Below are 17,178 nucleotides of genomic sequence, written 5' to 3'. Positions count from 1 at the left end.
AGTGTAACGGTACCTTAAGCGACGCTGCAGCGATATAGACAACGATGCCGATCGCTGCAGCGTCGCTGTTTCGTCGTTGTGTGGTCGCTGGAGAGCTGTCGCACAGACAGCTCTCCAGCGACCAATGATGCCGAAGTCCCCTGGTAACCAGGGTAAACATCGGGTTACTAAGCGCAGGGCCGCGCTTAGTAACCCGATGTTTACCCTGGTTACCATTGTAAATGTAAAAAAAACAAACAGTACATACTTACGTCCCGGTGTCTGCGCTTAGTAACCCGATGTTTACCCTGGTTACCAGTGAAGACATCGCTGGATCGGTGTCACACACGCCGATTCAGCGATGTCAGCGGGTGATCCAGCGACGAAATAAAGTTCTGGCCTTCTAGCTCCGACCAGCGATCTCACAGCAGGATCCAGATCGCTGCTGCGTGTCAAACACAACGATATCGCTATGCAGGACGCTGCAACGTCACGGATCGCTATCGTTATCTTTCTAAAGTCGCTCAGTGTGAAGGTACCTTTACTTCATGGTCCTCTCAGATTATATAGCAAAAACCTGGTGACAGATTCCTTTTATGCTTATAGAGATGACTGCAGCTCCCAGCACCACCACGTGGCATTGTGTAGGAAACAATTAGAAGGGGGTCTACAGCAGCAGCACAGCCCACACTGATGAGATGGAAAATCCTGTTTATGCTCCATATAGGCACAAGTTATGGACTTAATGGTTCACGTATCTAAACAAGTGAACGTACCCCAGGTCACATGATTTGTCATTTAGCACCATCGTTAATTTAGTGTACCTCTGGCCAAAAAATAAAAGCCTGAGTCCATAGTGTAAGTGCCATAATTCTGTGCAGTCTTACTCTTGTGAATTATACTGTTTGTGCTCTAGATTTCTGACGACTGTTTCTGAAACGAGAAGAATCTGTCCGACAGCTACAAACTTCAGTTACGATAGGAAAATGTAGAGCAAATTTCCAACCGAGGTTTGGTCAGATCACACGACTGAATCATGTAGCTGCCAACAACTGGGTGGAAGACACTCACAGATACAGTATGTTGTGTACGCACAGCCCCAGCCAGGGACAGCAATATTTGGGGAGCTCCGAAAAAGATTGCTGTTCTCCCTGTGGCTGTATGTAAGTAACATTTTTATTGGATATATATATACACACTTTGGAACAGTATAAAAAGTATCACATTTGTCTGCATGAGATACATAATTAAGATTGGATGGAACCCAATGCAGAAGGTGCAATATTTGTAGATTGTGAGCCCTCGCGGGCAGGGTCCTCTCTCCTCCTGTACCAGTTGTAACTTGTATTGTTCAAGACTATTGTACTTGTTTTTATTATGTATACCCCTCACATGTAAAGCGCCATGGAATAAATGGCGCTATAACAATAAATAATAATAATAAATAGATGATAGATTCTATACATATATGTATGTGTATATAGCATCTTCTGCATAGGGCCCCATCTAGTCTAAAGGCAACCTAATTTAAAGGGGTTATCCACTGCAGCTTAATTAATACAGGACCATAATTAAAATAAAAACAATGGATACTCACTTCTTGCAGCGGTTTTCTTTCCGCAATGTCAGTGCTGCTGCTCTTGAATGGTGTTGGCTGCAGCAAATAAGCAGCAGTTGTCCGACTTCACCTTTACTATTCCGCCAGAGTGGACGTCCGCCCAGATCAGATATTGATGAGCTGCAGCCAAAGTACAGCCATTCGCTTGCTCAGGAGGCATGTGACAAATCAATGTCATGTCACCCTCCAGGAATAGTGGGTGAATAGCCATTGTTTTTACTTTACATCCTGAACCGAGTAAGCTGACCAATGAAGGAGAACCCCTTTAAAGGGAATCTATCAGTCTGATCAACTCTCCTAAGCCGTCTATATGGTCATAGGAAGCTGAATAACATATCCGTGATCCTATGACTTATTCTGAAGAAATCCATGTTTTTCTTATATGTAAATAAGCTGTTAAGATTTATGGGCCGAATATAGATCTCCCTGAGAACTTACCGCCAAAGCTTGGGAGTTACCAGTGTGAGACATATCATGACTGACAGTCTGCTCTCCTGCTCTACATCTCACACTGGTAACATCCCATATAAAATGCTTGTGAGCAAATTCATGCAGATCTATTCGGCCCGTAGATCTCAGCAGCTCATTTACATATTTAGACAAATGTGGATTTCTCTGGAAAACGATATCAGATCACAGGTATCAAGTTATCATTGTATTCAGCTTTCTAGGACCTACATGCCCATATAGACGGCTTGGGAGGGTTGATCCGAGTGTCATCCGGAGTGTGGTCCAAATGTCATCAGTTTTTCTTGTATGCGTAGAAGAAGATTCCATTTAAGTGTTTCATGCAGACAAAAATCATTCTCTTCCAAAATGATTTATCATTTATTTGAGCAATGAATATCTCAGGAGGGAAAGAAACGTATCTTTCTACATGGATGTCTGGCACTTGATCTGGATTAGTCCATTCAAATAATTTACTTGTGGTACAGTATCAATGAGTTGTATATCTGTGTTTGATGTTTTATTGTACACTACTATGCAAATGAAAATAACAATGTCTTTGGAAGCAATTCGGAAATCATTGAAGGAAAAATACTAGAAAAAAATGATAAATATCCAGAATATCCTGCTTCTATGTTAAAATATTATTGCTTGATGTTACCGGGCTAAAGTCTCAGGACGATCAAATGAAGGATTCTGATGATATTTCCTATTTAGAGACAGTTTTGACATTGAAAAGTACTGTGAAAATATACAGTGGGTAGAGAAAGTATTCAGACCCCTTTACATTTTTCACTCTTTGTTTCATTGCAGCCATTTGGTAAATTCCAAAATGTTCATTGTCTCATTAATGTGCACTCTGCGCCCCATCTTGACTGAAAAAAAAACAGAAATGTAGTAATTTTTCTGAAAATGTATTAAAAAAGAAAAACTGAAATGAGCTAGTACCGCCATGAGTCTTCTTGGGAATGATGCAACAAGTTTTTCACACCTGGATTTGGGGATTCTCTGCCATTCTTCCTTGCAGATTCTCTCCAGTTCCATCAGGCTGGATGGTGAACACTGGTGGACAGCCATTTTCAGGTCTCTCCAGAAATGCTCAATTGGGTTTAGGTCAGGGCTCTGGCTGGGCCAGTCAAGAATGGTCACAGAGTTGTTCTAAAGCCACTCCTTTGTTATTTTAGCTGTGTGCTTAGTGTCATTGTCTTGTTGGAAGGTGAACCTTCGGCCAAGTCTGAGGTCCAGCACTCTGGAAAGGTTTTTGTTGAGGATATCCTTGTACTTGGCTGCATTCATGCTTCCTTCAATGGCAACCAGTCATACTGTCCCTGCAACTGAAAAACACCCCCATAGCATGATGCTGACACCACCATGTTTCACTGTTGGGATTGTATTGAGCAGGTGATGAGCAGTGCACATACTGCTTAGAATTATCACCAAAAAGTTCTATCTTTGTCTCATCAGACCAGATAATCTTATTTCTTATAGTCTGGGAGTCCTTCATGTGTTTTTTAGCAAACTCTATGCGGGGTTTCATATGTCTTGCACTGAGGAGAGGCTTCCGTTGGGCCACTCTGCCATAAAGTGCAGTGACAGTTGACTTTGTGGAATTTTCTACCATCTCCCTACTGTATCTTTGGAGCTCAACCACAGTGATCTTGGGGTTCTTCTTTACCTATCTCACCATGGCTCTTCTCCCACGATTGCTCAGTTTGGCTGGACGGCCAGATCCAGGAAGACTTCTGGTGGTCCCAAACTTCTTCCATTTAAGGATTATGGAGGCCACTGTGCTCTTAGGAACCTTGACTACTGCAGAAATTCTGTTGTAACCTTGACAAGGTCTGTGTCTTGCCACAATTCTTTCTCTGAGCTCCTTGGCTAGTTCTTTTGACCTCATGATTCTCATTTGGTCTGACATGCACTGTGAGATGTGAGGTCTTATATAGACAGGTGTGTGCCTTTCTAAATCATGTCCTATCAGTTTAGTTAAATACAGCTGGACTCCAAAGAAGGAGTAGAACCATCTCAAGGAGGATCACAAGGAAATGGGCAGCATGTGACTTAAATGTGAGTGTCTGAGTAAAGGGTCTGAATACTTATGACCATGTGATATTTCAGTTTTTATTTTTTCTTAAATTTGCAAAAATTACTACATTTCAGTTTTTTCAGTCAAGATGGTGTGCAGAGTGTACATTAATGGAAAAAAAATTAACTTTTTTGAATTTACTAAATGGCTGCAATGAAACAAAGAGTGAAAAATTTAAAGGGGTCTGAATACTTTCCATATCCACTGTATATATGAAATACATTCTACCTGACTTAAATTATGGCACTTAGGTGGCTGGTATTTGTGGGACAATGATATATTCGATATTGCATTGCATACAGGGATTTAGCGAAAAACCGCACCTGACAAATGGGTCATGTTATCACAATTTCCCAGTAATGCAGCCTCAGGCTCTGGGCTTGAACTTAAGTATTATCTTTTTTTCACATATTAAATGCATTTTAAAGGAACTTTTACTGATTCCTTTTGGTAGGGCTTCTTTCATGCTCTGCTGGGTGGGAGACCTAAGCTCACCGCATCTATCATTTCATACGGTCTGATCATATTTACTCACTTGCTGATATACTCCCCAGTCAGGATGATGCCGCATGTCTGACACTTGAAGCAGCTGACGTGCCACTGTTTTTCTAGCGCCAGTAGTGACTGGCCATGTTTGATTTCTTCCTTACAGCCGGCACAATCTGCAATTTCAATAGCAAAACAAAATCGTGATGCAGAACTATCCCTCAAAGCGTCCTATTCTTAAGACCACAATGGAGAACAGGTTTGATTAATGACCATACCTTTCATTACACTATCATGCAAGCTTTAATTACTAACATAAAAAAAGCTATCATTGCAAGCCTTATAAATGTTCTCTCCTATTGCAGCATTTTTGGGCACTGGCAGACCATTGACAATGATGTATTATCCATTCATTGCTTGCTCCCAGCACAGTGACACTGCGGTATGATAACAAATGATTTATATTAATGCTTTTACTGCTCTGCATTGATACCATGAATTCTAGCGCTCATATATTTCGGCCAATATGTGTTTTCCAGATGGAAATACTCGGCAGCTTTCCAGAAGGTACTGATACCGATTCTTCACTAAAGCACTGAAAGTTCATTCACACAACATTTCTTGGATCTGCTGCTCCTGCAGAAACACAACTCTTCCCGACAAGGGTATGAAGTGTTGTTTTTCCACTCCCTTCCGTTCAGAAACAAATATATTCCTAAGGCTGAATGCCCCTAGGTTTTCTCTTTGCGAATACAAGGCGATGTAAAATTCCATATATCTGGCAGGCATGCAAACATCACAGATCAGGTTACACATTAGGTTTCTGCTGTCTGAGACAAGTTTAGGCTCAAAGTTTTACCTTCAACTTTTTATATTAAACCGAGCAGAAAAAAAGTCTTTATAGTGTTTTATTTTTTTCTTAATTAGAGTTGAACTCTAAAAGTCATACAACTATTATCTATCTATCTATCTATCTATCTATCTATCTATCTATCTATCTATCTATCTATCTATCTATTTTGGTGTAATATCTGAAAATAATTGTTGAATGGTATTACCACCTTCTGAAACCTGAAGGTACTCCCTAGGTGTGAAGAAGCTGCTGTCCATGGTCCTGATTACTAGTTAGTCCACTTCAGCCTTATGCTGGACAGAGAGGTTAGTGAAAATATAAGGGCTCATTCAGTCGTCAGTATTTTCCAACTGACCAATTATTTTAATCAGACTTTGATCAGAATTTGGTCAGAGTGTGGTCCAAGTGTCATCAGTTTTTCTTGCACGTGTAGAAAGAAAGTTTCTCCAGCTTTACCTTTCTGACAGCCTGTGAAAATTCGACCATACTCATGTCAACCGAGTGCAGTCAGGCTTTTTCGTTTACCCGCAGAATTGCATTGCTGATTTTGCTCCGACCCTTGGATCAAAATTGGACATGTCTCCACTTTTTTTTAAAAAAAGCACTTGGTCAGAGGAAAAAATTGGACATGTGAACAGCCCCATAGAATATCATGGATACAAGTTCTATCTGGGAAAACCACAGCACTCGTACGGGAAAAACTGATGTCTAGATGAGCCCTAAATAAGATCTCATTGACAGAGTACCTAAGTCATTTTGTGCCTAGTATTTAGCCACCACCTTATTGGCCATGGTGCAGCTGTTTCATAAATTTATAGTGGCTTTTTGCTGTATTTTTTCTTTGGAAATTGCCATCTCATTGTTAATGGACAAGTGTTGTGCCAAAATCCTGTGATCATTAAAGAGGTTGTCCACTACAATGTGCAATGGGCAGATAGATATAAACCTTGGAAATAAGGCTTACATCAAATACCTTACATTTCCAAATGTGCCTGTGAGCGGCGCTACGCTGTCCAATGATCCCCATCACGTAACCCCCGGCTGTAGCAGCCTGTGATGTCCGGTGATGTCACGTCAACTCCCGGAATTGGAACTGACTTGGCATCACCAAGGCGGGACGCAGTCTCCCTGAGTGACTGAGCTGTGGGTGGTTGTTCAGTTTGTGCAGCCCCCTTTAATATTGTAGGTTCTCCTGATTAAGCTTAAAGGGGTTGTCCACTATTAGGATATTAAGATACTAAAGCCTATCCTTAGGATGGGTTATGAATATCAGATTGGTGTGGGTCTGACTCCCAGCATCCCTACCAATCAGCTCCAGTTGCGGCTGGATATAAAGAGTTAAAGGAATGGAAAAGCAAAGCTTCAGACACTATTAAGTCGCCATTCTTGGGTACTGCAGCACAGCTCATATTCACTTCAATGGGAGATATGTGACAGTACCCAAGAAACAGTATGTAGTGGACAACATGTTTAATGCTTGCGATCCTACTACTGTAAGTACACATTATAAGATTCTATTCTAGGTGACCTGCTGTGTACATGAAGCAAGAGATTATTGACTGCCAACAATATAAATGCCTATAGAAGCACACTACACCATTACAAATACCCCCCATTACAGTGAAATACTTACGGCTTGGTCCATGAATCTTGATCGGCTTGTCACTTACTAAAGACTGGGAACAATTCTGGCAAACACAGTCTTTACCCCTGAAGGTCACCTTATCTCCAATTGGAAAAGGTTTCCTGTAAGACAAAAAATGTTTGATGTATAACCAATAAATCATATATCATGTCTAATTGTGAGCAAAACTATTTTATGAAACTCATGTAGCCATTAAATTATTAAAACCAAAGTGGTCAAAAAGTAGAAATGAGGACCTTTTTTTTAGGCACAGGCTCACTAATGTTTTTATCCAGCTGTCAGTATTCTGCTCCTTAAAATTCTTGTAAATGATTGGATCTATTAGTCAATGGTCTGTAAATCTCAACATAGTAACATAGTAACATAGTAACATAGTTAGTAAGGCCGAAAAAAGACATTTGTCCATCCAGTTCAGCCTATATTCCATCATAATAAATCCCCAGATCTACGTCCTTCTACAGAACCTAATAATTGTATGATACAATATTGTTCTGCTCCAGGAAGACATCCAGGCCTCTCTTGAACCCCTCGACTGAGTTCGCCATCACCACCTCCTCAGGCAAGCAATTCCAGATTCTCACTGCCCTAACAGTAAAGAATCCTCTTCTATGTTGGTGGAAAAACCTTCTCTCCTCCAGACGCAAAGAATGCCCCCTTGTGCCCGTCACCTTCCTTGGTATAAACAGATCCTCAGCGAGATATTTGTATTGTCCCCTTATATACTTATACATGGTTATTAGATCGCCCCTCAGTCGTCTTTTTTCTAGACTAAATAATCCTAATTTCGCTAATCTATCTGGGTATTGTAGTTCTCCCATCCCCTTTATTAATTTTGTTGCCCTCCTTTGTACTCTCTCTAGTTCCATTATATCCTTCCTGAGCACCGGTGCCCAAAACTGGACACATATTTTTTTTTAGGAAATAATAAATGCAGCAAGTTATTTTGAGATGAACAAAATAACTTGCTACATGTATTATTGCCTAAAAAAATAAGTACTGGTATTTAGGGCTTTAATGCATCTCCTATCTACTTGGTTTCCATCTATCTTCCTCTTCTAATGTCAGAGCTGTCAATCAAGGAAGATGAGGGCAATGATACATGGCATGCAAGTTGGTGGGGAGTAGGGTTGCCAACTTGCCTTTTTATTTTTTCTGGACAACTTATCTAAAAATCACAGACAGACGAAACTTTTTACGCACACATTCGAAAACCATAATAAATCATTATGATTAGAAATGATACAAGCCTACAGCCCATAATTCCGATATGAAAAATCAGTTGCGTTCACTATAAACTGTAAAATGATGATAATTACTGTCATAATATCCTCTATAAATTTCTTCAGTTTAAAAAAAATCATGGTCGCCTTAAATTTTAAGGACAGGGTAAAAAAGTGACCAATTTTTATGTACTGTCCTGAAATTTCTAGATGCTTGACAACCCTGGTGGAAAATGCTTGGCCACGCCAAGGGTACACAGAGTGTATGTGCTTTGTTTGAACAGTCTTCTTAACACAACATACTGTTGGATACCATTCAGATTCTGACCGTCTCTGTGGAGCGAGTCTGTCTGCAAAATCTGTCTACTTGTTATACGAGGATAGTAGAAGTCTCTGAATAACAAAAACTACTTCATAGGTCTCACTTATGAGTAAGAAATCAGGAGCCATGCCAAACCTTTCTGTGAACTTACAACTTTACTTCTGTAATTGAAAACTAATGTAAATTTCTACCCCCCAAAAAAAATTCTGACAAGAACTCCTGTTTTCCTTCATCTCCTTACAGTTAAACATCCAGGTTTTGCAAGAGGCTTGTAGGGGGTTACGGAAAGCTTTGATGTTTTCGTACAGGTTCTCCGGAGTATCTAGGACAACCCAGGGGGTCTTGACAGCTGAACGGTGTTCCATGGATGTTATCGGGGGTTTGATTTCTTTTATGAGGGCTGAATGTATGCACAGCTGTTCCACAGAGACGCCTAAAATAGACAGAACGCAGCTGCATTCCCAGCCTCACCCAATTCTGTCTTTCAGAACTCGCTGCTCCCAAGTCATGTGAAAACCACTTTGTGAACTGCTGAGCTACAAATTACAATATATTACATGCCTGTATGCACCGGGGTGGCGATGACGACTAGGATGCTTGTATTTGTCTTCTCTTCTCACCACGCCACTTCTCCAACCAAGACATTAATGGCCCTTGGACAGCAGTGAGTAGGGTGATAGTATGTGCATCGGCTTACTACTATACTTATATGTATATTGATAGGGTGCAAGAAATCTATAGCTTCTGAGCTCATCTTCAAATCGCTATCTAGGAGGTGGCATGAATTTGGAGGCAGCTGCCAGTTCTACATGCAGTAAGTGCCAAAAAGAGCTCAAGAAAGCTCTGTATCCTGCAAGTGACAGACATCATAATCTTGTGCCATGGCCAGTTATAATATCTGACAGATTTTGGGCTATGTCACTTATTTTACAAGTTATTTAACAGCAAGATATTTGGAAAAAATTCAGCACCCTACTCCTAGGGGGAACATTTGCATAGGGTGTTAAGATACCGCTCATCAAACCTCAGACACGAGCGAAGAACTGAAAATGTACAGTATGCAGAACACAGATCTGAGGTACTGATAACAGATCCTATTCACTTCAATATCCCACATGTAGTAGTGGTACAGTCGTGATTTCAACTCTTCAAAAGAACGCTTGTTCTCAATTATCAAGCCAGTGAATACCTGAAGAATGAGCAAAATGCTCATTTATTGACGATCGGATTGTTTATGTTGGCAAAGAAAATTGGCCAACGCCCCTTGTAAACACGGAATATGCTGCCGAGATGATGCTGCAATTTGACAATCGTTTTAATCTCAACAGCACTTGTTGGCCTGTGTTAGCACTTGTTAGCTTGCTGAGATCAGCTGGTCTACATGGACTATAAGTAACTGCTTGGCGTCAGGAGAGATGTGAGTAGCTGATGCGTGTTGTCTGCGTAGGATTCAATGTAACTAATGAGCAGGTCTACTTGTAAATAAGTGTATTTCAACTAACAGACAACATGAATAGAATATAAAAAGTAATTTAAAAATGTGACTAAAGGGGTATTCTCATTCTATTAAATTAGTATAATTAGACAGCATGAAAATATACACGTTTTCAATTGACTTGCATTTCTATCTACAATCATTATTCTGCTATTAGAGATTTTATCGTATATAAGTGTACAGCTTGTTGCCAAGGTGATCAATCACCAGTGAATGCGCAATACTTTCATTCAAGGCTGAGGAGTTAACTCCCAAGATACCAGCCAGCTCTCTCCAGTCCATTGATTTCTAGACATCAGTTAAGGTACCTTCACACTGAACAACTTTCCAACGAGAACGACAACGATCCGTGACGTTGCAGCGTCCTGGATAGCGATCTCGTTGTGTTTGACACGCAGCAGCGATCAGGATCCCGCTGTGACATCGCTGGTCGTCGCTGAAAGTCCGGAACTGTATTTGGTCGTCAGGTCGGCGTGATTCGTCATGTTTGACAGCAAAAGCAACGATGCCTGCAATGGTTTTTCATGGAGCAACAACCAGCAAGAACGATAAGTACGTCACTGGATCGCTCCTGCATCGTCCTGCTGTTGCCGGTGTTTGACGTCTCCTAGCGACCTAAACAGCGACGCTGCGGCTCGTTGTCTATATCGCTGCAGCGTCGCTTAATGTGACGGTACCTTAAGCTACTCACCTCCCACTCCCTGTTAACTCCTGACTGAGCTGCTGTTATCAGTCTTGTAAAATCATTCACCCCTGACCTACACCATCAGCAGTTTCTTGAGCAGATCTCCTAAATACAGCTCTAACTTCCTGAGCCTGTGTTTATTCAAAGGCACTGTTATCTTTATATGTAAGTAAAGTGATAATAGTGTAGATTTCAGGACAATGACAGACCGTTAATGTGTCACAGATGTAGGAGAGTCTACTGACTGTAACAATCACTCAGGGAGGAGTGTGTCCCACCCTCCCACAACAAGGCTACATGCACATGTTGCGGAAAGTCCTGCAGATTTTTCTGGACTGATGTTGGTAAATCCACAGGTAAACCGCACTGCGGATTACCTGCGGAATTACAGCGGATTTACCACGCTTTTTTTGCGGTTTTTGAGCGGATTTCACATGCGGTTTTACACCTGCGGATTCCTATTATGGAGCAGGTGTAAACCGCTGCAGAATCCGCACAAAGAATTGACATGCTGCGGAATAAACAACGCTACGTTTCCGCGCATTTTTTTCTGCAGCATGTGCACTGGGGATTTTGTTTTCCATAGGTTTACATGGTACTGTAAACTCATGGAAAACAGTTGCGGATCAGCAGCAAAATCCGCAAGGTGTGCACATACCCCAAGGAAGTAAGGAGACTGCTTAGCTATGTACTGCTAAAGGCACAATTTGAAAATACCTCATTAGGCTGGGGTCACATGTGCAACTGCAATGCGAGAAAATGGCGTGATTCTCTCGCCTCAATACCCGGCACTGCTGCCAGCACTCGGGACTGGGGTGTGGGGCTGCATAGAAATACATGCAGCTGCATACTCCGGTCCTGAGTGCCGGGTATTGAGGCGAGAGACTCACGCCATTTTCTCGCATTGCAGTTGCAAGTGTGACCCCTGCTTCAAAGAGGACCTTCTGCTGATGTTTTAATTTAAATAGAGCACTTTTTTTCATTTGGTGTTGCTCAATCTTATTTTCAGGAACAGTTTTTCTTTTTTTTTTCTGTGCCCGTCAATTGTATAATTATGTTCGCCGATAATAAAGATTCAAATTTTTCCATCAAACAACTGGGCTTATTATACCACAGAACTTCCCTGTGAGTTTTTACTTTTTGTCCTCTGATGCTAACTAATTAAAACACGGCCATGCTCTCAGAGAAGTTCTGTGATATATGCCAAATTGGCTGAAAGGAAAATTAGCATGTTTAGAATTTGTTCCCAAATCAGTGGAGTAGCAACAATATGAGGACATACTCAGTTTAAATAAATAAATAAAAAACAAGTGAAAGGTCGCCTTTAACTTAACTAAGTCTAAATTTGTTTCTGTGACATCACAAGTTTCAACCAGGTAAGCTCAGAGGTGGAGATACCATATGTAACCTGAAATTAGAACTTGGAAATCAAGTCATTAAGAATCCCACACACTGATCTTACAAAATGGACTTCTTCTACTGATGTCCACTGTAGGTCATTAGCTATGTGTGCCAGATTAATAGCGAGTTATCATAAAGACATGATCACTCATTACAGTCACTCCTCTCCTGTGTTACTACTGCCACTCTTGTCTTTGTTACAGTTAGGATATAGAACTGCAGAAAGTGACTGAGGTGGCTCTAAACATTGGGCAGATAGTTTGGCCAGATACCGTGGCTTAGGCATCATGGCCAGGATCTCACCAAGCTTCCTTTTATCAAAATCCGATTTGTCTCTTTATTCCTATTTTGGACTTATTTGTGTGTTTCCACTGCATGGTACATAGCTCGAAAAACATGTTATGTCTCTAAACAAAATGGCATATGGAAATACAGTAGAGGTCTGTGAGAGCCTTATTCCTGTAATATGCCCATGTGCATGAGGCCTACGACTGCATGTAATAATAATATTTTGTACATATTCCCTCATTTAATTTCTAGTAAAGTCAGTAACCTCACATTCAGACTACGATTTATACTAGGGTTTTTTTCTGTGTAATAAATATCTTTGTTCATGTTTTTGTGCTATAGTGGTAAGTGGCATTTCAACTGCAACGGCACTGCTCTCATCCACGTTGTTCCCTATGTGGACAATGCACTTTTTTAAGTGTGTAGATCAGTGTTCCCCAACTCCGGTCCTCGAGAGCCACCAACAGGTCATGTTTTGAGGATTTCCTTAGTATTGCACAGGTTATTGAATGCTTGCCTGTCCAGGTGATGCAATTATCACCTGTGCAATACTGAGGAAATCCAGAAGACATGACCTGTTGGTGGCTCTTGAGGACCGGAGTTGGGGAACACTGGGGTAGAGTATGTCATAATGTATTCTATTTACCTGCACATACTGCATACAAAACATTTTGGATGGTATGTTCGTCCAAGCGCTGAAATGACTTCTCCTGTAATGAAATCTCTGCAGCTGTCACACCGGGTCCCATAGAGTTGCTGGTAATCGCGTGTGCAGATATACTCCCCATTTTTAAAGAAGAAACCAGACTGGGCCAGATCGCAGCCACACACTGTAATGAAAAAAAAAATACCGAGCTTAGAATACTTAACAAAGACTGTATGCAGATCTGGGAAATATATTCATTGAACTAAGTTCCACTGCGATTAGCAAATTTCATTTACAAAAAAAAAGAAAATGAATCTTCTTTGGAGACTGTAACCAATCGATAAGAGCAGTAATCGCGCATGTTGTGCCCCAATCGTAATTCACTTCCAGGAAAGATTTATCTGGGTCTTTAACATGCATGAAATATGCATGATAGATTGACTGCGCTGGCTAGACTAATGCAATACAAGCATTCCAGTGGAAACTGTGAATATAGAAGACTAATGTCATTTTACAATTACAGCTAAAAATCTGAGCCACGCCATACTGAATGATAATAATAATTTGCTCATGGAGCATTATGATATTTTGTCTACGTAAAGCCCAGGATATTAATGAGAAAGGGATTTTAATGCCACCTGCAAGTTTGCTTGTCACCTGTATGCATCTTAGGCTATGCTCACATTTGCGTTGTTGTGTGCTGCGTCGGCGACGCAACGCACAACGCAAGCAAAAACGCATGCAAAGCGCTGCATTTTGTGACGCATGCGTTCTTTTTTATAGCGCAAAAAAAATGCAACAAGCAGCGTCCTCTGCGCCCTGACGCTTGTGCCCAAAAAACGCATGCGTCACAAAACGCAACACAACGCATGTCCATGCGCCCCCCCATGTTAAATATAGGGGCGCATGGCGCATGCATCGCCGCGGTTGCGCCCGACGCACCGCAAATGTGAACGTAGCCTTAAGTGCAAATGTTCTGTTTTAGCTCCCAAGAGGGAAAAAGAGGACAACAGAAACTACATAAATAGGTAAATCTATTTTTTTTAGTTACAAATGAACAGTGCACTCCCTTACTGTACTTATGACTGTTCTCAGTACATTTGTTCAAAAATATTTTTAATTCTTTGGGGTTTTTTTTGGTTCTGGTCTTTGCTATATATAAAGAGATACAAAATCATGGTATACCGTATATAGTCATTACCAAACGTTTTGATAATTACTGACACAAATTTTGTTTTTTTTACAAAATTTGCTGCTTCAGTATTTATAGTGGTAATTTGCATTACCGTAATTCTAGATTGTTATCAAAAGTGATCAGATAAATTGCAAAAAAATCAATCACTTCTTGCCAAGAAAATTAACTTAATTATAAAAGCACCATTTCGACTGAATTTCAGATCTGCCACAAAATAACCTGCTTACATTATTTCAGTGATCTTCTCGTTTGCTCCACAGAAAGCATTAGTGAGGACAAGGTAGCTGATATCACACCGTCATGCTGACTGATTTATAAGAGAAGACTGGGTGCTTTAAAAAGGGGCTGATGATTTAAATCATTGACTTCTTTTGTTTGTTGACCATGGTTACCTCCAATGAAACATGTATAACATCATTACTCTGAATCAAAAGAGCTTAACACACAAAGGCATTACTGCTTGTAAGATTGCCCGTAAATCAAAGATTTATTCAATTATCATGAGCCTCAAAGAGAAGAGAGAGGTTCAATTGCTCTGAAGAAGGATTTAGGGCACTCATAAAAGTCCAGTAAGTGCCACTATCATCTACTAAAGAGGATTCAGTTATGGGATTGGTTAAAAAACCAGTGCAGAGCTTGGGCTTCGGGAAGGACTGAGACACAGGCAGGTATGAGTGGGATATGGGGACAGGTTGGACCCAGTTCAGACTAGACAAACAGCAACAGTTTCGGGAAGGAAAGGGACAAAGGCAAGAACAACTGGAAGACGGACGGGTAAGGCCCAGTTCAGACTGGGGACAGTTTCAAGAAGGTCTGGAGCAAAGGCAGGTATGAGACGAATACGGGAACTGATAGGACCCAGCTCACACTGGACAAACAAGGAACTGCAGATGCGGAACGGGAGCATAGCCGCAGATGCGGAACGGAAGCATGGCCACAGATGCGGAGCGGGAGCAGAGCCACAGATGCAGAGTGGGAGCAGAGCCGCAGATGTGGAGCAGGAGCAGAGCCGCAGGTGCGGAGCAGAATCAGACAGGACCAGATTCACACAAGTACTTACAATGAAGTAACAAGTGTACTCCAAGGGCACTAACGTTGTGCAGAGACAACAGAATAGAGATAGGTGCTAGTTCAGAAAAGGTGAGTTTTAAGGAGTAGGAACAATGATAGACACAGCAGAGTAGGGAAAGATCTAGACTATGATACAAACAGGTTCAGGAATAGGATTTAGTTCAGACAGAGGTACTCTCAAGATACAAGGATCAAGGTTCAAGATACAGGATCTAGGCCTGGGTATACAGCCCCCAGGGTGACGGAAACAACTAAACAACTGTAGAAACAGGACAGGACCTGGCAACTCAGAATTTGAACACAGACTAAGAGAGAATATTGCTCAGGCATCTTCCCGTTGGTGGAGATGCCTTAAGTACCAGGTGCAATAGGCTGGGACACATTAGGAATGTGCACACTGTCTATTTAAGAATCAGGAAGAGCAGGCGCAGCCATCCTAAGCATACAGCCAGGAAGTATGCACACAGCAAGCAGAGAGCACCTGGTTTACAGCATGCAGATGACATAACTCTTTGCATGGCAAGGAATGGTGAGCAAGTTGGTGTATTTGCCTGGTGTGGGATGGGAAGCCATGCAACGATGCCGGCAAGGATGTTACAGACTGAACAGGACTGGCATAAAGTTATTCTCTCTGAAGCCCAATTCAGATTGTTATGGAACATTAGGAAGAATGATTATTCAGAAATGAAAATATGAGTGCCATCACAAGTCCTGTGTCCCAGATGTTTGATCTGTTGCACCTGGTTCAAAAGTGGCAGCAGCCAGAGACTTCCACTCTATCCCAAATGGTTGAGCGTGTGGTGATAGACAGGTTTGTCCACTCCCTCCCCAGGCAAATACAGACCTGGGTTGCCCAGGGCGACCCTCAGGATGCAGATGACTTGATCAACCTGGTTAAGACATAACAGGTTGTGGAGAAATCCCTTGGGAAACCAGGCTCAACATGGAGGGTGGCTAGACCCACAACTGGGGGATGTCCCATCCCTGTTGCCTGGTGTCATGTGCCCCCTGAGCCTATGGACTGTAGTTTAGGCCACTGCTGCCCCTACTATGCCTACCCGGCCTGCAGTGTCGATTGTCCACCCGGCGAGGGTCCAGTCATGTGCCGTATCCGTCAATGGGGTAATGGTTCTAGGACTGTTGGACTCTGGAAGTTTGGTGACACTAATCATTGCTTCACTACCCCACCAGTTAATCCCTAATAAGTTTGTGCTTGTCCACTGCATACACATAGATGCCAAGGACTACCCTGTAGCCCGTGTAACCATGGGAAAAGACTGTGGTGATAGAGCCCATGAGGTTGGGGTAGTAAAGGACTTAATCCATCTTGTCATCCTGGGGGGGAATTTTCTCTATTTTGGAACTTGTGGGAAAAGGGGGCTGTACAGAGTGTCCCGGTCAAAATCCAAGCCCCTCTGAAGGAGGCTCCGACAAAATTAAAGATGGGGGAGTTTCCCTTATGTGTCTTTGCAGGAGAGGAAGATGAGATGGTGACAGAGGAGCCCAGCTTCCCTGACTTAGACGTGCACAAAGAGAACTTTTGGACTGCTCAACTTCGAGACCTTACGAGAAAGGAAGCTTTTGATAATGTCACTGTATGTAATTGGATTTCTCAAGAACGGGGGCTGACACCAGGTTTCCTCATTTTGCGGTCAAAGGTGAGTTTTTGTATCGGGTGATCAAATTTAGGGGGGAGAGATAGTAGAGCAGCTGTTAGTTCCAGGACCCTACCGGCGGAGAG

General features: G+C 41.8%; 1 protein-coding gene across 5 annotated transcripts in view; it reads right to left on the bottom strand.

Moving 5' to 3' along the window:
• Window positions 1-17,178, bottom strand: part of ABLIM3 (actin binding LIM protein family member 3) — a 252,165-nt gene that overhangs the window by 56,363 nt on the left and 178,624 nt on the right. For all 5 annotated transcript variants that reach the window (XM_069764137.1, XM_069764136.1, XM_069764140.1 and 2 more), the window contains exons 3-5: window positions 13,172-13,355; window positions 7,103-7,215; window positions 4,666-4,792 (exon numbers count right to left, since the gene is read on the bottom strand). In XM_069764137.1, the coding sequence (XP_069620238.1) occupies window positions 4,666-4,792; window positions 7,103-7,215; window positions 13,172-13,355 (424 nt within the window). The remainder of the gene's footprint in view (window positions 1-4,665; window positions 4,793-7,102; window positions 7,216-13,171; window positions 13,356-17,178) is intronic.

Source organism: Ranitomeya imitator, chromosome 4, assembly GCF_032444005.1.
Source record: "Ranitomeya imitator isolate aRanImi1 chromosome 4, aRanImi1.pri, whole genome shotgun sequence".
Taxonomy (NCBI): Eukaryota; Metazoa; Chordata; class Amphibia; order Anura; family Dendrobatidae; genus Ranitomeya; species Ranitomeya imitator.
The sequence above is the reverse complement of the archived record's forward strand: the minus strand, read 5'-3'. Positions and strand labels throughout refer to the sequence as shown.